Source organism: Thecamonas trahens (assembly GCF_000142905.1).
Source record: "Thecamonas trahens ATCC 50062 unplaced genomic scaffold supercont1.64, whole genome shotgun sequence".
Lineage (NCBI taxonomy): Eukaryota > Apusomonadida > Apusomonadidae > Thecamonas > Thecamonas trahens.
Genome location: NW_013657616.1, coordinates 58,542 through 77,980, shown reverse-complemented (window position 1 = coordinate 77,980; position 19,439 = coordinate 58,542). Strand labels below are relative to the sequence as shown.

The 19,439-nt window shown below is 65.2% G+C and overlaps 6 protein-coding genes across 6 annotated transcripts; 4 read left to right on the top strand and 2 right to left on the bottom strand.

The window, feature by feature from the left end:
* Positions 1-8: 8 nt before the first annotated feature.
* AMSG_10773 (uncharacterized protein) lies at positions 9-4,035 on the top strand (the record flags this gene model as incomplete). The annotated part of the gene is made up of 3 exons (XM_013897763.1): positions 9-667; positions 727-2,266; positions 2,301-4,035. The coding sequence occupies 3 exons, from the start codon at positions 9-11 to the stop codon at positions 3,861-3,863; spliced, it is 3,762 nt and encodes a 1,253-aa protein (XP_013753217.1). The 3' UTR covers positions 3,864-4,035.
* On the bottom strand, positions 3,774-6,999 carry AMSG_10772 (uncharacterized protein; the record flags this gene model as incomplete). The annotated part of the gene is made up of 2 exons (XM_013897762.1): positions 3,774-4,042; positions 4,101-6,999. 2 exons carry the CDS (start codon positions 6,997-6,999, stop codon positions 4,014-4,016), a joined length of 2,928 nt encoding a protein of 975 aa, XP_013753216.1. The 3' UTR covers positions 3,774-4,013.
* A 741-nt stretch (positions 7,000-7,740) lies between these two features.
* Positions 7,741-8,648, top strand: AMSG_10771 (uncharacterized protein; the record flags this gene model as incomplete). Its single annotated transcript, XM_013897761.1, has 3 exons — positions 7,741-8,035; positions 8,180-8,367; positions 8,418-8,648. 3 exons carry the CDS (start codon positions 7,741-7,743, stop codon positions 8,646-8,648), a joined length of 714 nt encoding a protein of 237 aa, XP_013753215.1.
* An 11-nt stretch (positions 8,649-8,659) lies between these two features.
* On the bottom strand, positions 8,660-14,444 carry AMSG_12387 (uncharacterized protein; the record flags this gene model as incomplete). Its single annotated transcript, XM_013897799.1, has 3 exons — positions 8,660-12,693; positions 13,381-14,290; positions 14,332-14,444. 3 exons carry the CDS (start codon positions 14,442-14,444, stop codon positions 8,674-8,676), a joined length of 5,043 nt encoding a protein of 1,680 aa, XP_013753253.1. The 3' UTR covers positions 8,660-8,673.
* A 1,253-nt stretch (positions 14,445-15,697) lies between these two features.
* Positions 15,698-17,555, top strand: AMSG_10768 (uncharacterized protein; the record flags this gene model as incomplete). Its single annotated transcript, XM_013897760.1, has 2 exons — positions 15,698-16,092; positions 16,130-17,555. The coding sequence occupies 2 exons, from the start codon at positions 15,698-15,700 to the stop codon at positions 17,553-17,555; spliced, it is 1,821 nt and encodes a 606-aa protein (XP_013753214.1).
* A 146-nt stretch (positions 17,556-17,701) lies between these two features.
* On the top strand, positions 17,702-18,896 carry AMSG_10767 (uncharacterized protein; the record flags this gene model as incomplete). The annotated part of the gene is made up of 3 exons (XM_013897759.1): positions 17,702-17,782; positions 17,818-18,445; positions 18,475-18,896. 3 exons carry the CDS (start codon positions 17,702-17,704, stop codon positions 18,894-18,896), a joined length of 1,131 nt encoding a protein of 376 aa, XP_013753213.1.
* Positions 18,897-19,439: the final 543 nt, after the last annotated feature.

The following is a 19,439-nucleotide window of genomic DNA, read 5'->3' as shown; positions in this document are numbered from 1 at the left end:
GAGATGCCATGACTCCCACAACCTCGGGCATGGCCGCCGTCGCCTCGTGCTCCACAGGCGCGTTTGTTTACGAGTGCCCGGCCTCGGCTGGGGCCTGCACTGGCACCGCCCTCTGGGCGGCATCGCCTGCTCCATCGCCGGCTCCAGCCACTGACTCGCTGCTCGCCTCGTGGGACTCGATATCGTCCAAGGTCGTCGTCATTGGCTCTTTCAGGGACTTCTCACCATCGCCTCCCCTCCAAACCGTCAAGGCGAGCACCATCGCTCTTGCTCCGTCGCCACCCGGGCCGACCTGGACTCAGAACACCGGCACTGTGTCCCAGATATCGGGCTCGTTCGATCCGGCGTGGTGGGGCAACCCGCGGTCGATCAAGGCGTCGAACGGCAAGATGTATGCCGCGGGCTCCACTGCGGTGGCGTCGACAAAGACTGCGTCGCTTGCAAGGTGCGAGGCTGACGGCACGTCATGCGCCATCATCGATGTGTACGCTGTGGCGTCGCGGGCGGCCCGGGGAAAGACAGGCACCCGGGTGGGCCTCGTTGACGACGTCACCAACTCGCGGATCCTCGTGGTCGCCCTCGATGACGAATCGGGCGCCAGAGAGGTCGAGCTGTTCTCGGTCTCGTACGACCTGGCGACGGCGAAGCATTGGGCAGCCTGCGGCCTGTAGGGGTGACGCACACGGAATTTTCGGAGGTGACGCCGATCATCGATACGGGCAACAGCACGCTGTACGTGATGGTGAGCGGAGCGTCGGATCTGTATGTGTACCGGACGACGCTGACGGGAACGGTGATAGGCGTGGATGACGCGGTGGCCAAGGTCTCACCTGCACCGTCGCCTGCGATCCGGGTCGATTCCGCACGCGGACAGGTTGTGAACGGCAAGCTTGTGATGGTGACGGTCGATGATACAATTAACAAGCCTGGAGTGTTTGTGTGTGAGCTCGACGTGAGCAGTTGCACGTACGACGCGTACACGGGAAGCGAGACCGTGTCATCGTCGGCCAGGAAGACCGAAGTTGTGTTTGATGTGGCGAGTCTGACGATCCACGCGTTTGCGGCTGCGGGCTCGGGGCCGGCGCTGCATCGGTACGCGATCACAGGTGCGATTCCGCCGCCTCCGCCGTCGCCGCCTCCTCCGTCGCCGCCTCCGTCACCACCGTTGCCTCAGCCCTCGCTTCCGCTCCTCATCCCTACCCCCAACACCTTCCAGGCCACCTCGCCGCTCGCCGGCGGCATCCAGATCGACATCCCTGTCTCGGGCCTGTCACACCTGTCCGCCATCGTCATCAAGCTCAACACCACGGACGGCGCCCTCTACATCAACACCACAATCACATCGCCCGACACTATTTCCTTCCTCACGCCCGCCATTCCGCCTCGCTCCTCCTCAGTCTACCTCGTGTTCTCTGTCGATGGAGCGATTGTCGCCGAGTCCGACGTCCCGCTGCACCTGTACTATTTTGCCGGGCCACCAGCCTGCATTGCGCGCGGCACCGTCTGGCTCCGTGACGCATGCCAGCCATGCGTCCCGGGTGCGTTCTGCCCTGGCGGCGATCGTATGTGGCCGCTCGCCGGTCGATGGTCGCACTCGGAGACCGAGCCGCCACTGGCCTGCGACATGCCGCACGCCTGTGTCGGCGCTCTTGGCGCCGTCAGCGATTATCCACCGGCCTGGCACGCTCATGGCGCGCGGATGACTGATCGATGTCGACATGGATACACCGGGCGCGGTTGCAGCAACTGCCCGTCCGGCTTTTACTCGGCCTTTGGCGTCTGCCGCTCGTGCGGCGTCGAGTCGGCTGACCGCATCGAGTTTGTGGCTCTCAGTGCTGTCGCCATCCTCCTTCTCCTCATCCTTGTCGTTGCTGTCACTGGGCTCTCGACGCCGAACCTAGTCAAGTCCGTCTCGACCATCATCACCCTTCAGACGCTCATCATGGTCTTGCGTGTCGGTATTCGATACTCTTTTGGCACAGCCAGCTGGGTCCTCACTCTCTCGCGCATCCTCTCGGTCCTCCTGCTGGAGATTGAGTTTGTCAAGCCCGGCTGCACCGTCGGCCGCATCGCCTTTCTCGATCTCTACTGGATCACGATGGGCCTCCTGCTGGTGACGCTCTTCCTCTTCTTTGTCGGCGTCTACTTGCGCGAGTACCGGCGCTGGTTCCTGCCTGCCGCCATTGAGCCGGCCAAGCCGAGCGAGAGCTTGGAAGTGGACCACCGTCCCACGGCGCGGATCATGTTTGGCAAGCGCGACACACGCGTTCATCATCCTCTGCTCCATCGCGTACATCCAGCTCTCGGTCCGCACCTTTCAGGCCATGTACTGTCGCACGGATCCCGCCAAGCGCGGCGAGTACTTTTTGGTGGTCGAGCCAGGAACGCGTTGCTTTGCCGGCGCACATCTAACGGCGCTGCCGTTCTTGGTAGTCATTGGTGCCGGCTACCTCATCGGCGACGATCCGCTCCCTCCGCTCTCATCCGACTCGTACGAGCGAGTGGCATCGGCATCGACGCTCTCGCTCCAGTCGTTTTCGGACAAGTACGGCTTTCTCTTCCGCGGTGTCAAGGACGGTTACTACTGGCTGCGGCCAATCCAGTTCTTCACCTCGCTTGTCTTTGCCGCCGAGTCGGTCTTTCTCGACGATCCCGACGTCAAGATCTTCTCGGCAGGCACCAACTTCATCGTCAATTTTGCGCTCGTTGGCATCTTCTTGCCCTTTGTCCAGTCATGGCAGAACGGCGTGGCCCTGGCCTCGGGCGTCGCTGCTTACGGTCAGATCCTTTTGTTCCTCTACACCTTTGACAACAGGCTGTGGTTCTGGCTGGCCTGCGGCCTCCAGGCCACTTCACTACTTTGCGTCGCCATCTACAACGCCATCCGCTACCGCCAGAACATTCAGCTGGCAGGCCTGATGGTGGCCAGCGTCTGTGCGTCCGCCTCGTCCTCGATCCGTCACCGCATCGACAACATGAGGACCCATCTGCTCGCCGAACGCCGCAAGGCCGTTCTCGCCAACCGTGCCGAGCTCCTTCTCAACAACCAGTATCGCACCTCTTTGATCAAGGTCACTTCCAATTTGCAGCTGGTCCTCGGCGACGATCCGCTCCCTCCGCTCTCATCCGACTCGGCAGTCCATTTGGAGGCGGCCGTGGTGGCCCTTGTGGCCACACAAGCGCTGGCTGGCGGCAAATCGTCGTCGGCGTCGGCAACCCTCGACTTGGCGTCGTCGGCCCTCGAGTCGGCATCGTCGGCCCTCGAGTCGGCATCTTCGGCCTCGACCTCGACCTCGACCCCGACCTCGACCTCGACCTCGACCTCGACCCCGACGTCGACGTCGACCCCGACCTCAACCTCGGCTTTGATATCTGCCTCCGCTCTCAAAATGGACGTGTCGTCGGAAGAGACGGCCTCTACTGTGCACGACGCTCTGACGTTCTCGGTCTCACGATTGGGCCTTCCGCAGGTCGTAGCTAGCCAGGCGCGTCGCACAGTGGCGGCCGCGGGTATCAAGACGCTGGCCGCGCTCTCACAGTGGTCGCGGCACGAGCTCCAGGAGATCGGCATCAAGGGCGAGCTTGCGCGCCAGCTCGAGGACGATGGCTTTGCTACGCCAGTCGTGACGGAGACTTACTCTCCAGCAGCTTGGGCCGACCTGCCGTCGCACGAGGTCGCCGCCATCGAGCAGGCCGACAAGGAGCGACGCAACAGACTGCTCCTCGGCGTACGTCGCTATCAGCGCAAAAAGGCAACTCAAGCCGCTCGCTACGCGCATCGAGCCAACCGCAAGAACGGAAAGTATCGTCGGGCGGCGAGTATGCCCATCGGTGTGTCGCCCCCACCCGCCCGCGATCGTTAACGTCGCCGAAGAACCGTGAGCCGAGACAGGTGTCGCGGTAGAATGAGCAATCGAGCTGCGAGTGGCGTAGATTGAACGCATGGGCTCATGCAGGAGCTGAACGGCGAGCAGAGTGCTTCGATCGACGTCGCCGAGCCGTCGTCGTGACGCTTACCCGTAAACGTGCTGCACCTCATCGCCTCCCACCCACCACAACCCGCCATCTTCCACTTGATCCATCGCCGCCCACTCCCCCACCTTCCTCGGCACGGCCGATCACTGCTTCCGCCACCGCGTCCAGCTCGGCCCGCTCAGCCTCGACCTCGTCCAGCGTCGCCCGCAACGAGTTGGCGGCCGACTGCAGGGCGATGGCTACGCTCACCCGGTGCTTCCACAGCGTGTGGGTGGCGGCTGAGACGTGCGAGACGACCGCCTCGGTGGCCGCCATCTCGCCTCGCCCGTAAGCCTCGACCATGGCTGCGCCGTCGCGAAGGAGCTCCACCGCCCGCGGTCCGGTCTCGGACTCGATGTCCTCATCATCATCGTCGTCGCTGCATCTGCCGCCTTGATCGACGGCGACGACCATCCACCCACCTGGCGGTGGTGACCGATGGCTGGTGGCCGGCATCGCAGCCTGCGCGGCAGCGACCACCGTCGGCGCCACTGCGCCCATCGTCGCCTGATGCCGGACGACCATGTCGCAAACGGCATCGAGCTCGGCGCTATCAACGGCGACAAAGCCCGACGCGGCGCGCATGCGCTTGCGGAGCGAGTGCACCGATGCCGAGTTCTTGGCCCTCACGAGGGCGTCTCCGGCACGGACGATGGCCCGCGCGCCCTCATCGATGAATGACTGCATGAGTGAGAGCGGGTTGCTTGCCTCGTACACATAGTTGGAGGCGGCCACGCCCGAGACCCGCTCTCCGCCGGACGCCACCGACGAGAGTTCCGAGAGCGAGGTGCCGCCTTCATCGTCGCCAGCCCTCGCCACGTTAACCCGGCCTACCATCGCCCGCAGCACCTTGCCCACCACTTCCATGTTTCCAGCCGCCACCTCCAGCCCGTACTCGTTCGGCCCGTCGACCACCCGCGCGGCGACAAGCTCGACGAGCAGCCGGCCGGCGACTCCCACGCCGTCCTCGCCACGCGCTGCGGCCTCGCCCGCCAGCCACTTGAGGAGGGTGGCGAGGAACGGTGGAAGCTGCCCCACGCCCTCGCTCCCGACCGCCGCGTTGAGCACCCTCACCACCGCGTCTTCGATGGCCATGATCTGCTGTCGCAGCGGGAGTGTCCGCGACTGAGAGCTCAGCAGCCGGCCACTCGCTGCTGCCCGCAGCGGAGCCGCTGGGTCGAGCTGCAGCCGAGGCGCCGAGCTCGACCCGACCTCGGCGATGGCTTCGCCGAGGGCCTGGTGGACATACGCGACGACGGCCTTGCGCTGGCAGTAGCCGACGAGCAGCCGGGCTGCAAAGCCGCCGGCCCGCACCATCTCGCTCACCGGACACTCGGCGCTCCGCACGGCGGCGGTGATGAGCTCGAACAGGCTCCGTTCGTCGACAGACATGCTTGCAAAGCAGCCGTGGACCACAAACGCCGCCAACAATCCCTGCTCGTGCGGGAGCAGCGCCCGCCCGAGCGCCGCCACCGCCACAGGCGCGCGCTGAAGTGCACCAACGAGCGCACCGGCCCGCCCGCCGCTCGCGTCGGCAATGAGCTCGCGGCCGGACATGGCGGCCTCGACCGCTGCTCGCGTGGCGTGCGCGGCGCAGTTGGCAAGCGCTACCTGGTTTTCGAGCTCGCAGACCTCGCCAAGCGTGACGGCTGTCTGCGGTGGGGTGAACCACCCGAGGATGCCCTCCAGCCGCCCGATGGTGGCAGCGAGCACCTCAGCCGCCACTGGTCGCTCGGCAAAGGCTGCACGAGCGGCAGTGGCGGCGGCGTCGGCCTTGTCGGCACGTGGCCGCGCCGCAGCGGCGTCGGCATGCTCAACGTGCCGCTCGACCCACTGTGCGACGATGCGGACCACCACTTTGGAGAGCAGCGGGTTGGACGTCGGCCGCGGCGGGACGTAGACGATGGCGCCGAAACCGGCGGCGCCGCCGACGCCAAACAGCGGCGACGCGAGTGCCTCCACCAGCGCCTCTTCGGGCGAGGTCGCTGCAAACCGGAGCGTCTGCTCCTGGGTCACGTTATACGGCGGGACGACGAGGATGGGCCCGGCGGCGAGCTCGTCGACGTACGACGGGCGCGGCGAGAAGGCCGAGCTGTTGGCGGCACGGGCGTCGAGCGGCGGTGGCGCGTCACGGAGGAGAAGGAAGAGCTCGGTGGGCCAGGCCGTCGGCCCGGCTCCGCACGCCTCGCGGAGCAGCCGGACCTCTTCGGCCAGGGCCGAGCCGAGGGTCTCCCAGGTCACGGGCTCGCTAGCACCGCGGGCAGCGCGCTTGGCCCGCAGCGCCAGCGCCGCCATCAGCGACGGCGACCGCCACGCGGCGGCGACGGCGACTGCCAGCCCGGGCTCGCCTGGCCGTCTCGGATTGGCCACCCACCGCAGGCAGAGGCCAAAGCCGAGCTCCGGCCGCGGCTCCTCGCCGTCCTGCTGCGGCGCCTCGGTCAGGGTGAGGAGCTCGACATCGCAGATGGCAGCCACAACGGCATCAACAGTCCAGCCTGAGCCTGGACGGAAGGCAAGCGTGGTCGCCGCTGCGGCGTGGTAGTCGGCAGGCACCTCGACCGGCTGTGCCTCGGCCAGCAGGCCCAGCAGCCCGTCGTCCATCTCGCCTGTCCACCGCGTCGCCTCGCCACACGCCGCCCGGAATGTCTCCACCCCGCACACAATACGCTGCCGGATGCTCGCCAGCTCGGCGCGGCTGCTTGCCCACGCATGCCGCCCGGCAGCAGGCGCGCCCATCCACGCCCCGCCGCTGTTCGCCACCTGCGCGCTGTTGCCCGCCACCGCCTGCGCCACCCCCGCCTTGTCCGGCACCGCCTGCGCCATCCCCGCTTTGTCCGCCACCGCCTGCGCCACCCCCGCCTTGCCCGCCACCGCCTGCGCCACCCCCGCCTTGCCCGCCACCGCCACCGCATCACGCGAACCGATGCCATCTGCCATTTCAAGCGAATTTTGCTGCAATTCGGCAGTGCCCGAGCGAGTGGCCATGCCCTGCGGAGCGACAGCCTTGCCATACCCCTGCCCTGTCTCCGTCCAGGCCCTCCCCTGCGCCATGCCCGGGAAGGTCGGCAGGGTGGTCGAGGGGGACGAGGGGGTGGTCGGCCGAGGGCGCCACGACAGCTCGCCGGTGGCTGAGGCGTAAAAGGGCAGGTATGGCGGGCGTAAGCGAGTAGCCCGTGTCCACGACATACAGAGGGGTGAGGGGTGGGGTGGTGGAGGTGGGGCGAGTGGTGGTGGTGGTGGTGGTGGTGGTGGTGGGGGTGGGGGGGGGTGGTGGGCGGGGTGACCTGGGCCGTTTGGCGGGATCGGCGACACAGCGGCCAGACGGTGATACGGTGATACGGTGATACGGTGATACGGTGATACGGTGATACGGTGATACGGTGATACGGTGATACGGTGATACGGTGATACGGTGATGATACGGTGATACGGTGATACGGTGATACGGTGATACGGTGATACGGTGATACGGTGATACGGTGATACGGTGATACGGTGATACGGTGATACGGTGATACGACGATACGGTGATACGGTGATACGACGATACGGTGATACGGATACGGCAACACAACAATACGGCGAGACGGGGGGGGGGGGGGGATGGTGGGCGGTCTGATGCCGATTGGTCCATGGAGACATGGGTGTGTGCCCCTGTCCCGGCAGAACCCCAAACCCCCCGCCCCGATCAGCACGTACACCTCTCTTCGCCGCCCCTCTCCCACCATGTCTGGCGCCTCGCTCGCGGACAAGATCCGACAGGCGTACTACGATGGCAGCGCGACGCCCAAGCCGAGCGAGAAGGAGCTGGACGAGGCCATGTCGTTCTTCATGGCTGCCAGCAGCGGGCTGGACAAGGGCCGGGGCAAGGCCAAGCGGCATTACTACGCCACGGTCATCGACGTCTGCGGCGGTCACGGCATGCTCGGCATGCTCTTTGTCCTCTACGCCCGTGCCTCTTCCGCCATCATCCTCGATCGCAAGCTCCCGCTATCCTTTGCTGCCATGGCCTCCAACTGGGGTCTCTCCGCCGACATCCCCGCGACGACGACGACGACGACGACGACGACGCCAACGCCAACAACGCCAACAACGCCAACGACCCCAACCCCAACCGCAAGCCCAAGCCCAAGCCCAAGCCCAAGCCCAATCACCTCAGCCCCAGCCCCCGCCACCCTTCGCTTCGTCATCACCGACGTCCGCGACGGCCTCGAGAGCACCCTCGCCGACGCGGCACGCTCCGCCACCACCGCCACCACTCCCTCCTCGCCTCGCGTGCTGGTGGTCGGCTGTCACGCGTGCGGCTATCTCACCGACTACGTGCTCGACATGGCGACGGCGGCAGGGATGGACGTGGCCATTGCGCCCTGCTGCCACTCCAAGGGCACCTCGCACGCCGACAGCCACCGGGTGGTGGCCACCGACTCGGCGGCTGCCCATCGCCTCCTCGGCACACGCATCCATCATGCTGCCACTGCTACGGGCATCGACTTTCCGTCGCCCTCGACATGGCTCGCATGGGCCGCCTCGCTGCTCTCCCGGGCTACGACGTCCTCCTCCGCACTATGGACCCGTCCATCACCCCGCAGAATCGCATCCTCATCGCCAAGGCCTCCCCTCCCCCCGCAAAGTGATCGCAACATGCTCAGGCACTCCCCTTTACCTCCCCATCTTTGGCCGCGTCACCCGCACATTAGGCGTCCCATCGCTGCCGCTCTGCTCGACGCCGGCAATCTCAAAGCTGACTGCCACCGCAGTGGTGATGAGTGCGTGCGCCACGCTCTCAACCACCGCTGTTCGGACCCGGCTGACCACGCTATCGCCCATGGCCTCGCCGCCTGCTGGCGAAATCGTCACCGCAACCGTGACCGGCGACATCACGCCCGCAGCCTCAGACGCCGGCTTGGCTCCGAGCACAAACGCCAAGTCGTCGTCCAGCAGCAGCTGCACCTCCACCCCACCCACCGCAAGCGACTCGGCCTCCACCGCGATCGCCACCGCGTCGGCGTAGAGCCCCGCAAGCCCGGTGAGCGCCAGATCCATGTCGCTCGCCCGGTCCACCGGCGCCACCACTCCCATGAGCTCCTCCATCTCGCGCCACGACCCGACGCGGAACGATGTTTGGCGCATGCCTGGGCTCGATTGCCCGTAGATCCGGTAGCTGCCGATCTCCACCACGCTCCGCCCCATGATGCCCTCGTACACCGCCCGCGCCCGCGCCCGCGTATCCACGCCCTCAGCCATCCGCACTGCACTGCCGTCTTGCACCCCAGACGCCGCAAGCGCCACCAACGGCGGCGAGAGTGCTGTCACCTCGGCGCTCTCGCCCATGCTCATCGCATCGGGCGAGCTAAGCGCAGGTGGATGCGTGCTCATTGCAAGCGGGCCGACTGCAACATGGACCGTAGCAGTCAGTGCATGCTCCAGCAACCGCACCACGCTGCTCCGCCGGAGGCTCTCCTCGAGCTGCACCGCAGGCGTGTTGGCGATAAACGCCGACGCCAACTTGAACACCACAGGCGACGCTGCCTCGCCAACCTCTGACCCCCGCGGCGTCCGTACCGTCGCGCTTCCGCGCGGCGTCATCGACACGCCGGCGGTATCGCTCCGCCGCACGCTCCGCCGCTGCCGTCGTGTCTCGGCCGTACTGCTCATGCCTTGGGCTGCGTGGTCTTCCTCCTCGCTCTCGTTTCCGCGCTGATCGGTGAGCATCGTCCGCGCCACATCGCTTCCGAGGTAGAGCGCCAGCGGCGCCGCACACGTCGCTAGAGTCTTGCATGCCACAAGGTCACCGCCCGCCAGCGCCGCCGTCACCGACAGCGAGCTCGTCACCGACGCCGCCAGCCCTCCGAGGAGTATCTCTATCGGAGCTGCAACATTGCCCGCCCAGCAAACTTCGTCCGTCCGCTGCAGAATCCGACTCACCTCAGGCCATCCGGCCATCTCCAGCTCGTGCTCCTCGCTCCGCTCACGCCCGTCCCATGTGCCGCCAGCAACAAGCCCGCTCGTCCGCTGGGCAGCGCCAACTCGGACCCGGGCCTTGGCCGAGAATCGCGGCAGCTCGCCCGCCGCACGACCCGCCTCGCGCACTGCATCACGGAGCCGCGGCAGGGCAAACGGGTCCACAATCGCTCCGCCGCCGGACTTTGCCGCGTTCTCGCCTCCGGCCATCGCCTGCCGCAGGACTTTCATCCGCTTTTCGTCACCGTTGCCGTCACAAATACGGTTGTACGACGACGTCCGCCGCGGCCGCCGCTTGCTCTTGCCTGCCATCGTTCCTGTCTTGCTTGACGACCGCGATGGCGAGCACGACGGAGACCGTGACCGCGACTGAGACGGCGACGACGTCCGCGATGGTGACGGTGACTGCGACCGCGACGACGTTCCCCTGCTTCCGCTTGAGGTTGTGGCTTTGGACTTGCCCTTGCCCTTGCCCTTGCCCTTGGCCTTGGTCTTGCTCCTGCCACGCGGAGGTATGGCATGTAGACTCACCCCGGAAACTCCAGTCTCGACCTTGGCTTGTCGCTCCTGGCGTGTCCCGGGCGCAAACTTGACTGTCCGCACCGGGCCACTGTCGACGATGTTGGCGTGCCCACAGTCGTCCGAGACTGAAAGCAGACAATCGACCGAGTTCTTGCCCACTGAATCAACTCGAGTCGTTGGATGCGTTGCCATCGACGATGGCGTGGTCTCGTTGAGTGCCCACGGCTGCGCGTTTCCCTCGGAAGGCGACGATACCGATACACTGGAGTACGACGAGTACGACGATGAGAACGTCAGACTTGACGAGGTTGACGAGGTGTACAACGAGTACGACTCGCTCGACAGTGCAGCTTTCTTGACTAGCTTCTTCCACTTTTTGCGGTCGCGCTTTTCAAGTGCTGCCAGCCTGCGCTTGAGCTTGCGCTTGCGCTTGAGTTTGCGCTTAAGCTTAAGCTTCCGCGCTCGCGACAGCTCCTCGGCCACAGCCAGCTCGGCTGCCGACCTAGAATCGTATCCGCCAGTTGAGACCAGCGCCTGCGCCTTGGCCTTGACATGCGCTTGCCGCGCCTTCTTCTTGGCCCGCTGCTGCCTGGCCCGCTTCTTGGCCCGCTTCTTAGCCCGCGCCTTGGCTTTGGCTTTGGCTTTGGCCTTGGCCTTGGCCTTGGCCTTGGCCTTGGCCTTGGCCTTGGCCTTGGCACGTGCCCTGACCCTGACCTCCTCCGCCGCTGCCATGGCCGCTGTCCCGGAGCCTTGTGCGTAGCTGCTACTCACAAAGCCGCTCAACGGCTGGCCGGGCGACGGGATTGAGGCGTAGGCTATTCCCGAGCCGAAGATCATGCCATTGTCACCGCCACCACCATTGCCCGGTGCCACCGGCGTCGTCACCATCGGTGCCGACTTAGAGAACGATGTGTCGCCCGAGTCTAACCGTGGCGTCCCGCCAACGCCACCCACCATCAAGCTTCCCGAGCTTCCCGAGTCCGACTCGGCGGCCGAGCTCGAGCCCGAGCCCGAGTCAGTCTCGGTGTGCGACGCCGAACTGATGCACTGTGTGCTGCTTTCGGCCTGGCTACTTGCTGGCACATTGTCGGACGGTGCTGGCCGCGACCGCGATCGCGACTGCGAGGCCGAGGTCTTGGAGTGCGAAGTTGCGCCTGACTGCGACGGCGTGTGCGAGCTACGGGAGCTCCGCGACCGCGTCACAGACGACGACCGCGATCTCCGCGAGCTTGTTATCGAGCTCGACGACGACGATGATGACGACGACGACGGCGATTGCGACTGCGAGCTGCCCGATCGCGACCGGCCATGGGCCGAGATGCGGAATTTCGGGCGAACGCCGAGGTTGTACGCCCGCGAGGACGAGGTCAGCCCAGACCGCGAGCGCTGTGAAGAGGTGTTCCGCGTCTGCGGGCCCGATGACATGGCCGAGCGGAACGAGCCAAACACGCCCGATCCTGCAAAAGAGACAGAGACGCCAGCGTCCGACGTCACGCCGTAGTCGGTCATGAGGTCAAACGGTGTCGACGAGTGCTGCAGCGCGTAGCGCGTGATGAGCTCGCGAACGTGGCTTTGAATATCGACAGACGTCTCGCCGGGCATGTCGCCGATGATGAGCATCTGCTGCTCGAGTGCGTTGATCGAGTCTTGCAGCGCGCGTGTCCGCGTGTCAGTCACCACAAACAAATCGCGCTTCAGCAAAATGGTGAGCGAGGAGTAGAGCGACTCGGCAGCCATTTGCAACTCGCCACGCTGCCGCTCGAGCCGCTGCACAAGCGACGCCCGCTTGAGCCGCACCGTCTGCTGGACATTCACATCAAACTCGGCTGGCGTTCCCTGCATCCGCCGTGTCTCGGCGTCAAACGCATCCAGTGACCGCTGCAGTTCGTCGATCTCCATCCGCTTGGCCTCAAAGCCCTCGACAAGCTGCAGCAGGTCCGAGAGAATCATCGAGCCCACTCGATGGCTCTGCCCCACCTGCTCTTCCAGTACACACTCTTCCTCTACCAGCGAGCCGAGCGAGTCGAGCAGCTCCACAAAGAACTCGTCGCGCCGCCCGAGCTTCTTCCCGCACTCGGCCACAAACTGCCGCGTCAACTGCTGTATCATCCTCTTCCGCGTCACCAGGTCGGTTACCGCTGCCATCAGCGACTCCTCCTCCTCGATCAGCGCCCGCAGCGCCTTGGACAGTTGCGTCTGAACTCACCACCAACAAGCATAAAGTGTGCTGTGAGTAGCAACCTGCATCTCCCTTTCTGCACTCCATACACTAACCAGTGGCCCATCCGATGAACCGAGCGAGTCAGCCAGCCAGCCAGTCAAGCAAGCAACAGCGACCAAGAGGCAACAGCGGCCAACCAGCCAAGTGGATCAACGGTGGCGGCTGATCAGCCAAGCCAGCCAGCCAGCCGATCCACCCAGAGCCCAACGCGATCAGCCTCTCCCTCTCCCTCTCTCTCTCTCTCCCCCCCCCCCCCCCCTTGCATTGTGCTGCGGGTGGGAATCGACTGAACCGATGGCTTCTCCACAACGCCCGCCCGGAAGCAATATGTCGCTGCTATCAACCATCGCGCGGTCATGATCATCATGATGCTGTTGGGTCACTCGTGTTGACACCAGGACCGGCAACCGCATGTGCGTCGCCTGGCAAGGTGCCGGAAAAGTTGGCAGTTTCCCCCCCCCCCCCTCTTCCCTCCGCCACGGCGGAATCAATGGTTTTCTCCTTGGTTTTATCGTTGGGAGACCGTAGTTGACCCGTCTTGATAGGCGACGTTTGGCAGGTTTTGATTGATGACGAGAGTCTCTGGTGCACATGCTCAGCGTTGGTGGATGTGGCTTGATTCATCATTGCAAGGCTTCGATGGCTGCCGCGACAACCTCGACCTGCCGCGAGCTGTCGAGCGAGACCACAGCACCGGCGCCGGCGCATCCAATCGCCGCAGCACGGAGGACGTCGTATCCGTCGTCGTATGCGACGGCCACGACCGAGCCCTGTCCCAGCGAGTACGACCGCGCTGCTCCGCTCAGCCCGCTCGCCCACACCTTGACGCTCCCATCGACTGAGCATGAGACGACGTTTGCGTCGTCGCTCGCACCGCTGTCCCAGCACACGCCCGACACTGCGCCGCCATGGCCACGCGCCGACGCCACTGCCGTCCCGCCGCTCCGCACGTCCCACACCGCCACCCGCCCATCGGCGTCGCCGGCTACGAGCACATTTCCCTCGGCGCACACCGCAGTCACCGCCAGGGCGCCATCATGGGCGTTGACTATGCTGCCGAGCGCGAGCCAGCTCTCGGCGTTCGCGCGCGGATCCCACAGTGCAATCTGCGCCCCGCCGCTCCCTCCCACGGCACACACCACCGAGCCGTCGGCGCTGCCGTCCGCCCACGTAGTCCGCAGGATGTACCCCGCCTCGAGTCGTGCACAACCTCCGGCCACCTCCAGCGTCCCGCTGGCCACATCCCAGACCTTGACCACGCCATCGCCGCCGCCTGTCGCCAGTACCTCGCCCCGCCACGCAGCGGCATGGACCCATCCGGTGTGGGCGGGCATGAGAGCGAGGAAGCGTGTGTCTTCGCCATCGTCGCCCTCTCCATGCCGCCAGACATGGACAACACCGTCCGAGCCCCCGCCCGCCACCAGATCGTCCGAGACAGCAACCGCCGTCATCCACCGCCCTGAGCCCTCGCTTGTGCTGAGGGCATGGATGAGGCGACCCGATCGGCCATCCACAAGCGCCACATGCCCCCACGCGATCCCAGCGCCATTCGCCCGCCGTTCCTGCTCGTCCCTGCAGACTCGATACCCCACGTTCCGCTCGAACTTGCGCACCATCGTCCAGCCACCGCCTCGGTCGTCGCCGCCACACGCCACGCCGCCTCCTCGTAGCCGACCCGGAGCTCGTCAGCCGCCACAAACTCGGCCACCGTCTTGCTCCTGACCATCTCGCTACTCGCTGCCTTGCTGCTGACCGTCTTGCTGCTGACCGTCTTGCTGCTCGCCGCCGTGCTGCTCGCCATCTGCCTCGCCCGCCACCCTGAGCGTGGTCGCTGCCGAGTGAGGTGACGGTGGCTGGCGTACGGGTGAGCTGCTGCCGTCGCAACAGCCAAGCAAGGTGGACTGATCTGAGGCAAGATGGGCAGATCGGTGGCGATGGCGGTAAGGGAGAGAGAGAAAGAGAGAGAGAGAGTGTGTGTGATGGGTGGTAGGCGTGTATGCATGTATGTATGTGTGTATGTGTGTGTGTGTTGTGTGGCGATCATGGAAGTTGGCTTGCAGGCAGCAAGTGAGCGAAACCGAGGCCAAAGCCTCGACGTAGGCGAGCGAATCCGAGCCGATGATGTGGACGGATCGAACAAGCTGGACGGATCGGGTACGATGGGCAGATGGGACATAGTGGCGGATTCATGGCTATCGTGTTGGCCGAGATGCGATGGACAACATGTGTACGCGATCGCATCATCTAGCCAGGGTACCAAGCGGGTGAGATGGCCCACACCTCGAGCGACAGTATCCTTACCTCACCTTGCCGATGTCCATTACATGTAGAACGTACAGTGGGTGGCGAGCGGACGATTGAGCTCGTACCTGATCATTTCGGTCGGTTGGGCCGGGCTCGACCAGCCTGTCCACGCCAACGATCGATCACGATCACGGAGGCGATCAGGGCACGCCACCCGACTCGCCACGAGGCCACCCATGGAGAAGCTAGTAGGGCAGAAAGACGCCCTCAAAGCAGCTGTCCGCCAAGCAAAAGTACCCCTCTACATGCTTTCCCATTCCGCTTCAACAATATCCCCTTCTACCTCCACCACTCACCCCTTCTTCCCACGCCCTCCCCTTCCCGCCCGCGTGACAGGAGTCTTCGGCAGACGACGCCGTTGTGGGAGGACTGCACGCAGCGTATGTGGCGGCACGTGAGGCTGTGGCTCGGGCACGAGATCTTGAAGGCGAAAAAAGTGCTGCCAAAGAAGTGGTGAGAGAGGCAAAGGCATCGGGCAATCCTGATTTGCCCAATTTCTATGCTCATTATGAAGCTCTACGTGCACAATTGACGGCTCTTGTGGACAAGGCCTCGGCAGCTGCTGCCGCTGCTCTCCAGCCTGCTGCGCCATCTTCTCCCTCTTCCTCTACTGCTACCGCTACGCCCGTACCCAACTCCAACCCGAACTCTTCTGATCGCTCGCCTCTGTCGCTTATGCCCTCGGACGCCTCCATCTACGCCCCGCTCGCTTCTCGCGACGCCCTCCTCGCCCGCAAGCTCGCTCTCAAGTCCACCATTCGCAGCCTCAAGGCTGATGGCGCTCCCGAGCCAGCCGTCCAGCGAGCCTTCGAAGAGTACATGACGGTCAAGTTGGCGATCGAGGCGCTCGAGGCTCAGCCTCTTTCTTCGGCGCCGTCTGCGGCCAGTGCACAAACAGCAGCCGCGGCAGCGGCATCTTCCACCGACTCACCGCCTGTCGACCACGTCGACGATGCCAACTCGTCGTCGTCCGACGATCCGCAGTCTGACGACCCGCAATCGGGCAACAACGCTGACGAGCTCGAGCCCGAACTCGATGACCTCGACGACCTGCTCCCGGCCTCGTCATCGTCACCCCCGCGCCCGCCGCCTCCGACATTAAGCGAGCTCTTTTGCTGCCATCGACCCTGCAGCGCTCACCGGCCCGTCAGCAGTGGCCTCGGCAGCGCCGGCAGCATCGACATCGCCTGTGCCGTCGCCGTCGTCGTCGCCGAGCCGCCGCAAGCGCAAGCCGCGGTCCCAGCGCGAGAAGATGCTCGGCACCATCTACGCGCTCGGCGCCGAGCTCGCGCCGTACCAGGGCCCGCTCCTCGTCCGCTCCAAGGCCCTCTTTGGCGGGCCCTCCCTTGCCGAGCGGCACTGTGTCGTCGGTGCAGACGCCTTTGTCATTTACCGCTCGGCAGACCATCGCAAGGTTGTCGCCTCCATCCCGCTCCGCGGCGCTCTCTTTGTACCCAAGACCCGCAAGACCGCCCTCGGCTTCAAGCTCTACTCGCGCGGCAAGTACCACCGCTTCTTGTTGCCCGAAGCCTCCGCCACCAACAACCGCCTCGCTACTTGGGGTGCCGCCATTGTCACCGCCATCGACGCCCACGCCGTCGACATTGCAGACTCGCTCACCCTCCCGCACCCGCCCGTCGCCGCCTCGGGCGTCGTCCACGCCGTTGGCTGGCTCAAGGTCCGGCAGCAGAAGCACTGGCTCTGGCGCTTTGCCGTTCTCACAGACGACTCGTTCTCCTTCACCGAGGAGGCCGTTCTGGACTCAAGCGCACTCGCCGTCGTCTCGGACATGCTGCTCGCCGGCCACGGCCGCCGCTCACGGCCGCCCACCCGCACTTTCCGCCTCTCCGAGTCGCAGCTCGTCGCCATCTCCGCCCCCAAGTTTGGCGAAAAGTACGTCTTTGCTCTCGCCTCGCCCCGCGGCCACTCGATGTACATTGCGTTTCCCACTTCAGCTCGCCGCTCCTTTTGGCGCCACCTCGTCGAGCCTGCCATCGTCGACGCCACCATCCGCCGCGTCGCACGCTCCGACCTCCGTATCCGCGCCGAGGTCCGCCCCGATGCTGCCGCCGACGCCGCCACTGAAGACTCGGACCAACCCGCGTCTTCTACATCATCGCCCCTCGCCACGTCGACCTGGCTCGACGGCTCCACCTCGATCTTTGCCACCCAGGGTCTCGCCATCGCCCTTGTCTTCTCGCCGCTCGGCATCCGTGTCCGCCCCGCCGACAAGCCTGCGGTCATCGACTCGTTGGCCGACCCCTCTGCTGGTGCCGGCACCGCGCCCGTCACCACCGCCACCGAGCTCCCGGCGCTTATTCCCTACGCCGCCCTCGGCGATGTGCTCCTCGGCTCTTCGCACGCCCCGCCTTCGGCCGACCCGCCGCCCGCGCCCGTCGCCATCTCTGTCCGCGACGCCACCACCGGCACCATGTGCGAGCTCTGGCTCAAGTCGCCTTCGGCCTGGCTTCTCGAGAACATCGTCCACAACATCCGCCTCTACTTTGCACGCCCCGCCCAAGTCACGCCCTAATCATGCCTCGTTTCCTGGTATGTCAGTGGCGGCAAATGCCGCATGTGCGACTTTTGCGCCGTCGCTACGAAAAACGCGCACCACACGCCGCAGCGACAGCCATCGCTCTTCTGCATTGCACAGACAGAACAACACAAACACACATCATGGCTACTGACGATGATGCAGAGCTTTATCCGCTCCTTCCGCTCCTTCCGCGCGCTCCGCTCCCGGCCGCGCCTAACTCGGTCGTCTACACCGGGTCGACCGGAAAGTGACTAAGCTTGTCGGCGGCACCGTGGCGTGGACGACCAAGCTCGGAGTGCGGTTTGCCTCGCCGCACGTGACGACAACCAAGCTCGGGCTGTATGCTGCCGCCCGGCGGCGGGTCTTTCACCTCGATGAAGACAGCGGCGCCGTGCTTTCCTCTGTCAAGATCTGCAGCGCGTCCAAGATCGCCAACGTCGCCGCCTGCCTCCACGTCGACGTGACAGAAGGTGTTGGATACTACACGTCCGGCAAGGCCGCGGCCAAGATCCGGCTTGATGGCGAGCTGGACGAGTTCGGCGCAGTGATGTGGGAGGTGGCGGTGAAAAAGGTGTCGGGCATGGCGTGCGTCTCGCTGCTCGACGCCACCCGCGGCGTGCTCTACCTCTCGGTCTCGGGCTCCATCTACGCGCTCTCGACGGCAACTGGCGCTGTCCTTGACGCCAACGTCTTCTCGATGCGCTGCTACGACGTTTTCACCCTTGCGATCGACGACCGCGGCAGCCTGATCGCCGGCGAGCGGAGCAACATGTTTATCACGCCGGTGAACGCCGCCGCAGACGCGGCCGTCCCGGCGCGCAAGATCTCGCTCTCGCGCGCGCACGCTGCTGTCGGACTCGCTGCCGCGCCGGACATGGGCCTGTGTTTTGCGGGACGTGGGGCCAGATCACAGCCCACTCGCTTGTTGCGCCGGATGAGGTTGTGTGGCACAACCCGCTCAAGGGCCTGCGGTACGGGACCGGAGTCTCGGTCGCTGTTGCCGCCAAGGCCGGCCTTGTCTTTGTTGGCATTGCCGGATCGGTGGCTGCCCTCGACGCGCACACCGGTGAGACTTTGTGGACGACCTCGGTCTCATCTGCCTGGCCGCTTGTTGTCCTCCACGTCGATGCCGCCGCAGAGGTGCTGTACGCCGGCGCGCTCGGCACAGTCGTCGGCCTCCGCTTTGCCGACGGCACGCGCGCTCTTGCACCCACGATGGTTGGCGGCTGCTGGGGCTATGTCACCCTCGCCACCGCCGGCAGCAGTACCTCGTACTCGCAGTCGCCCATGCCATCGGCATTCGTCAAGCATCATCGCCGCCGTCGGCGGCGTTGATCTCCATCCTCCGCACCCCGACCGCAACCAGCACAGCACCAAATCGAGTAAAGGCGAAAACGAGCGAACAATGACGACGACGACGAAAACGGGCGGACGATGATGAGGATGAGCCTCCAGCGAACGATGATGAGGATGAGCCTCCAGCGAACGATGGTGAGGATGAGCCTCCAGCGAACGATGATGAGGATGAGCCTCCAGCGAACGATGGTGAGGATGAGCCTCCAGCGAACGATGGTGAGGATGAGCCTCCAGCGAACGATGGTGAGGATGAGCCTCCAGCGAACGATGTTGAGAGGCTTCAACGAACAATGATGACATTGACATGAACAAAGTCAGTGAGTCAGTCACACGCAGCACAGGCGACCAGCCACGACCACCGCACGACCACGACCAGGGGGACGACGACGACCACCGCCACCACCACCACCACCAGTACCACCACCAATACCACCACTAGACCACCTGGCACCCGCCCCCTCCCCCTCCCCTCCTCGCTTCTCTTCCCCTTCCCCTAACGATGTTGAGAGGCTCAACGCGGGC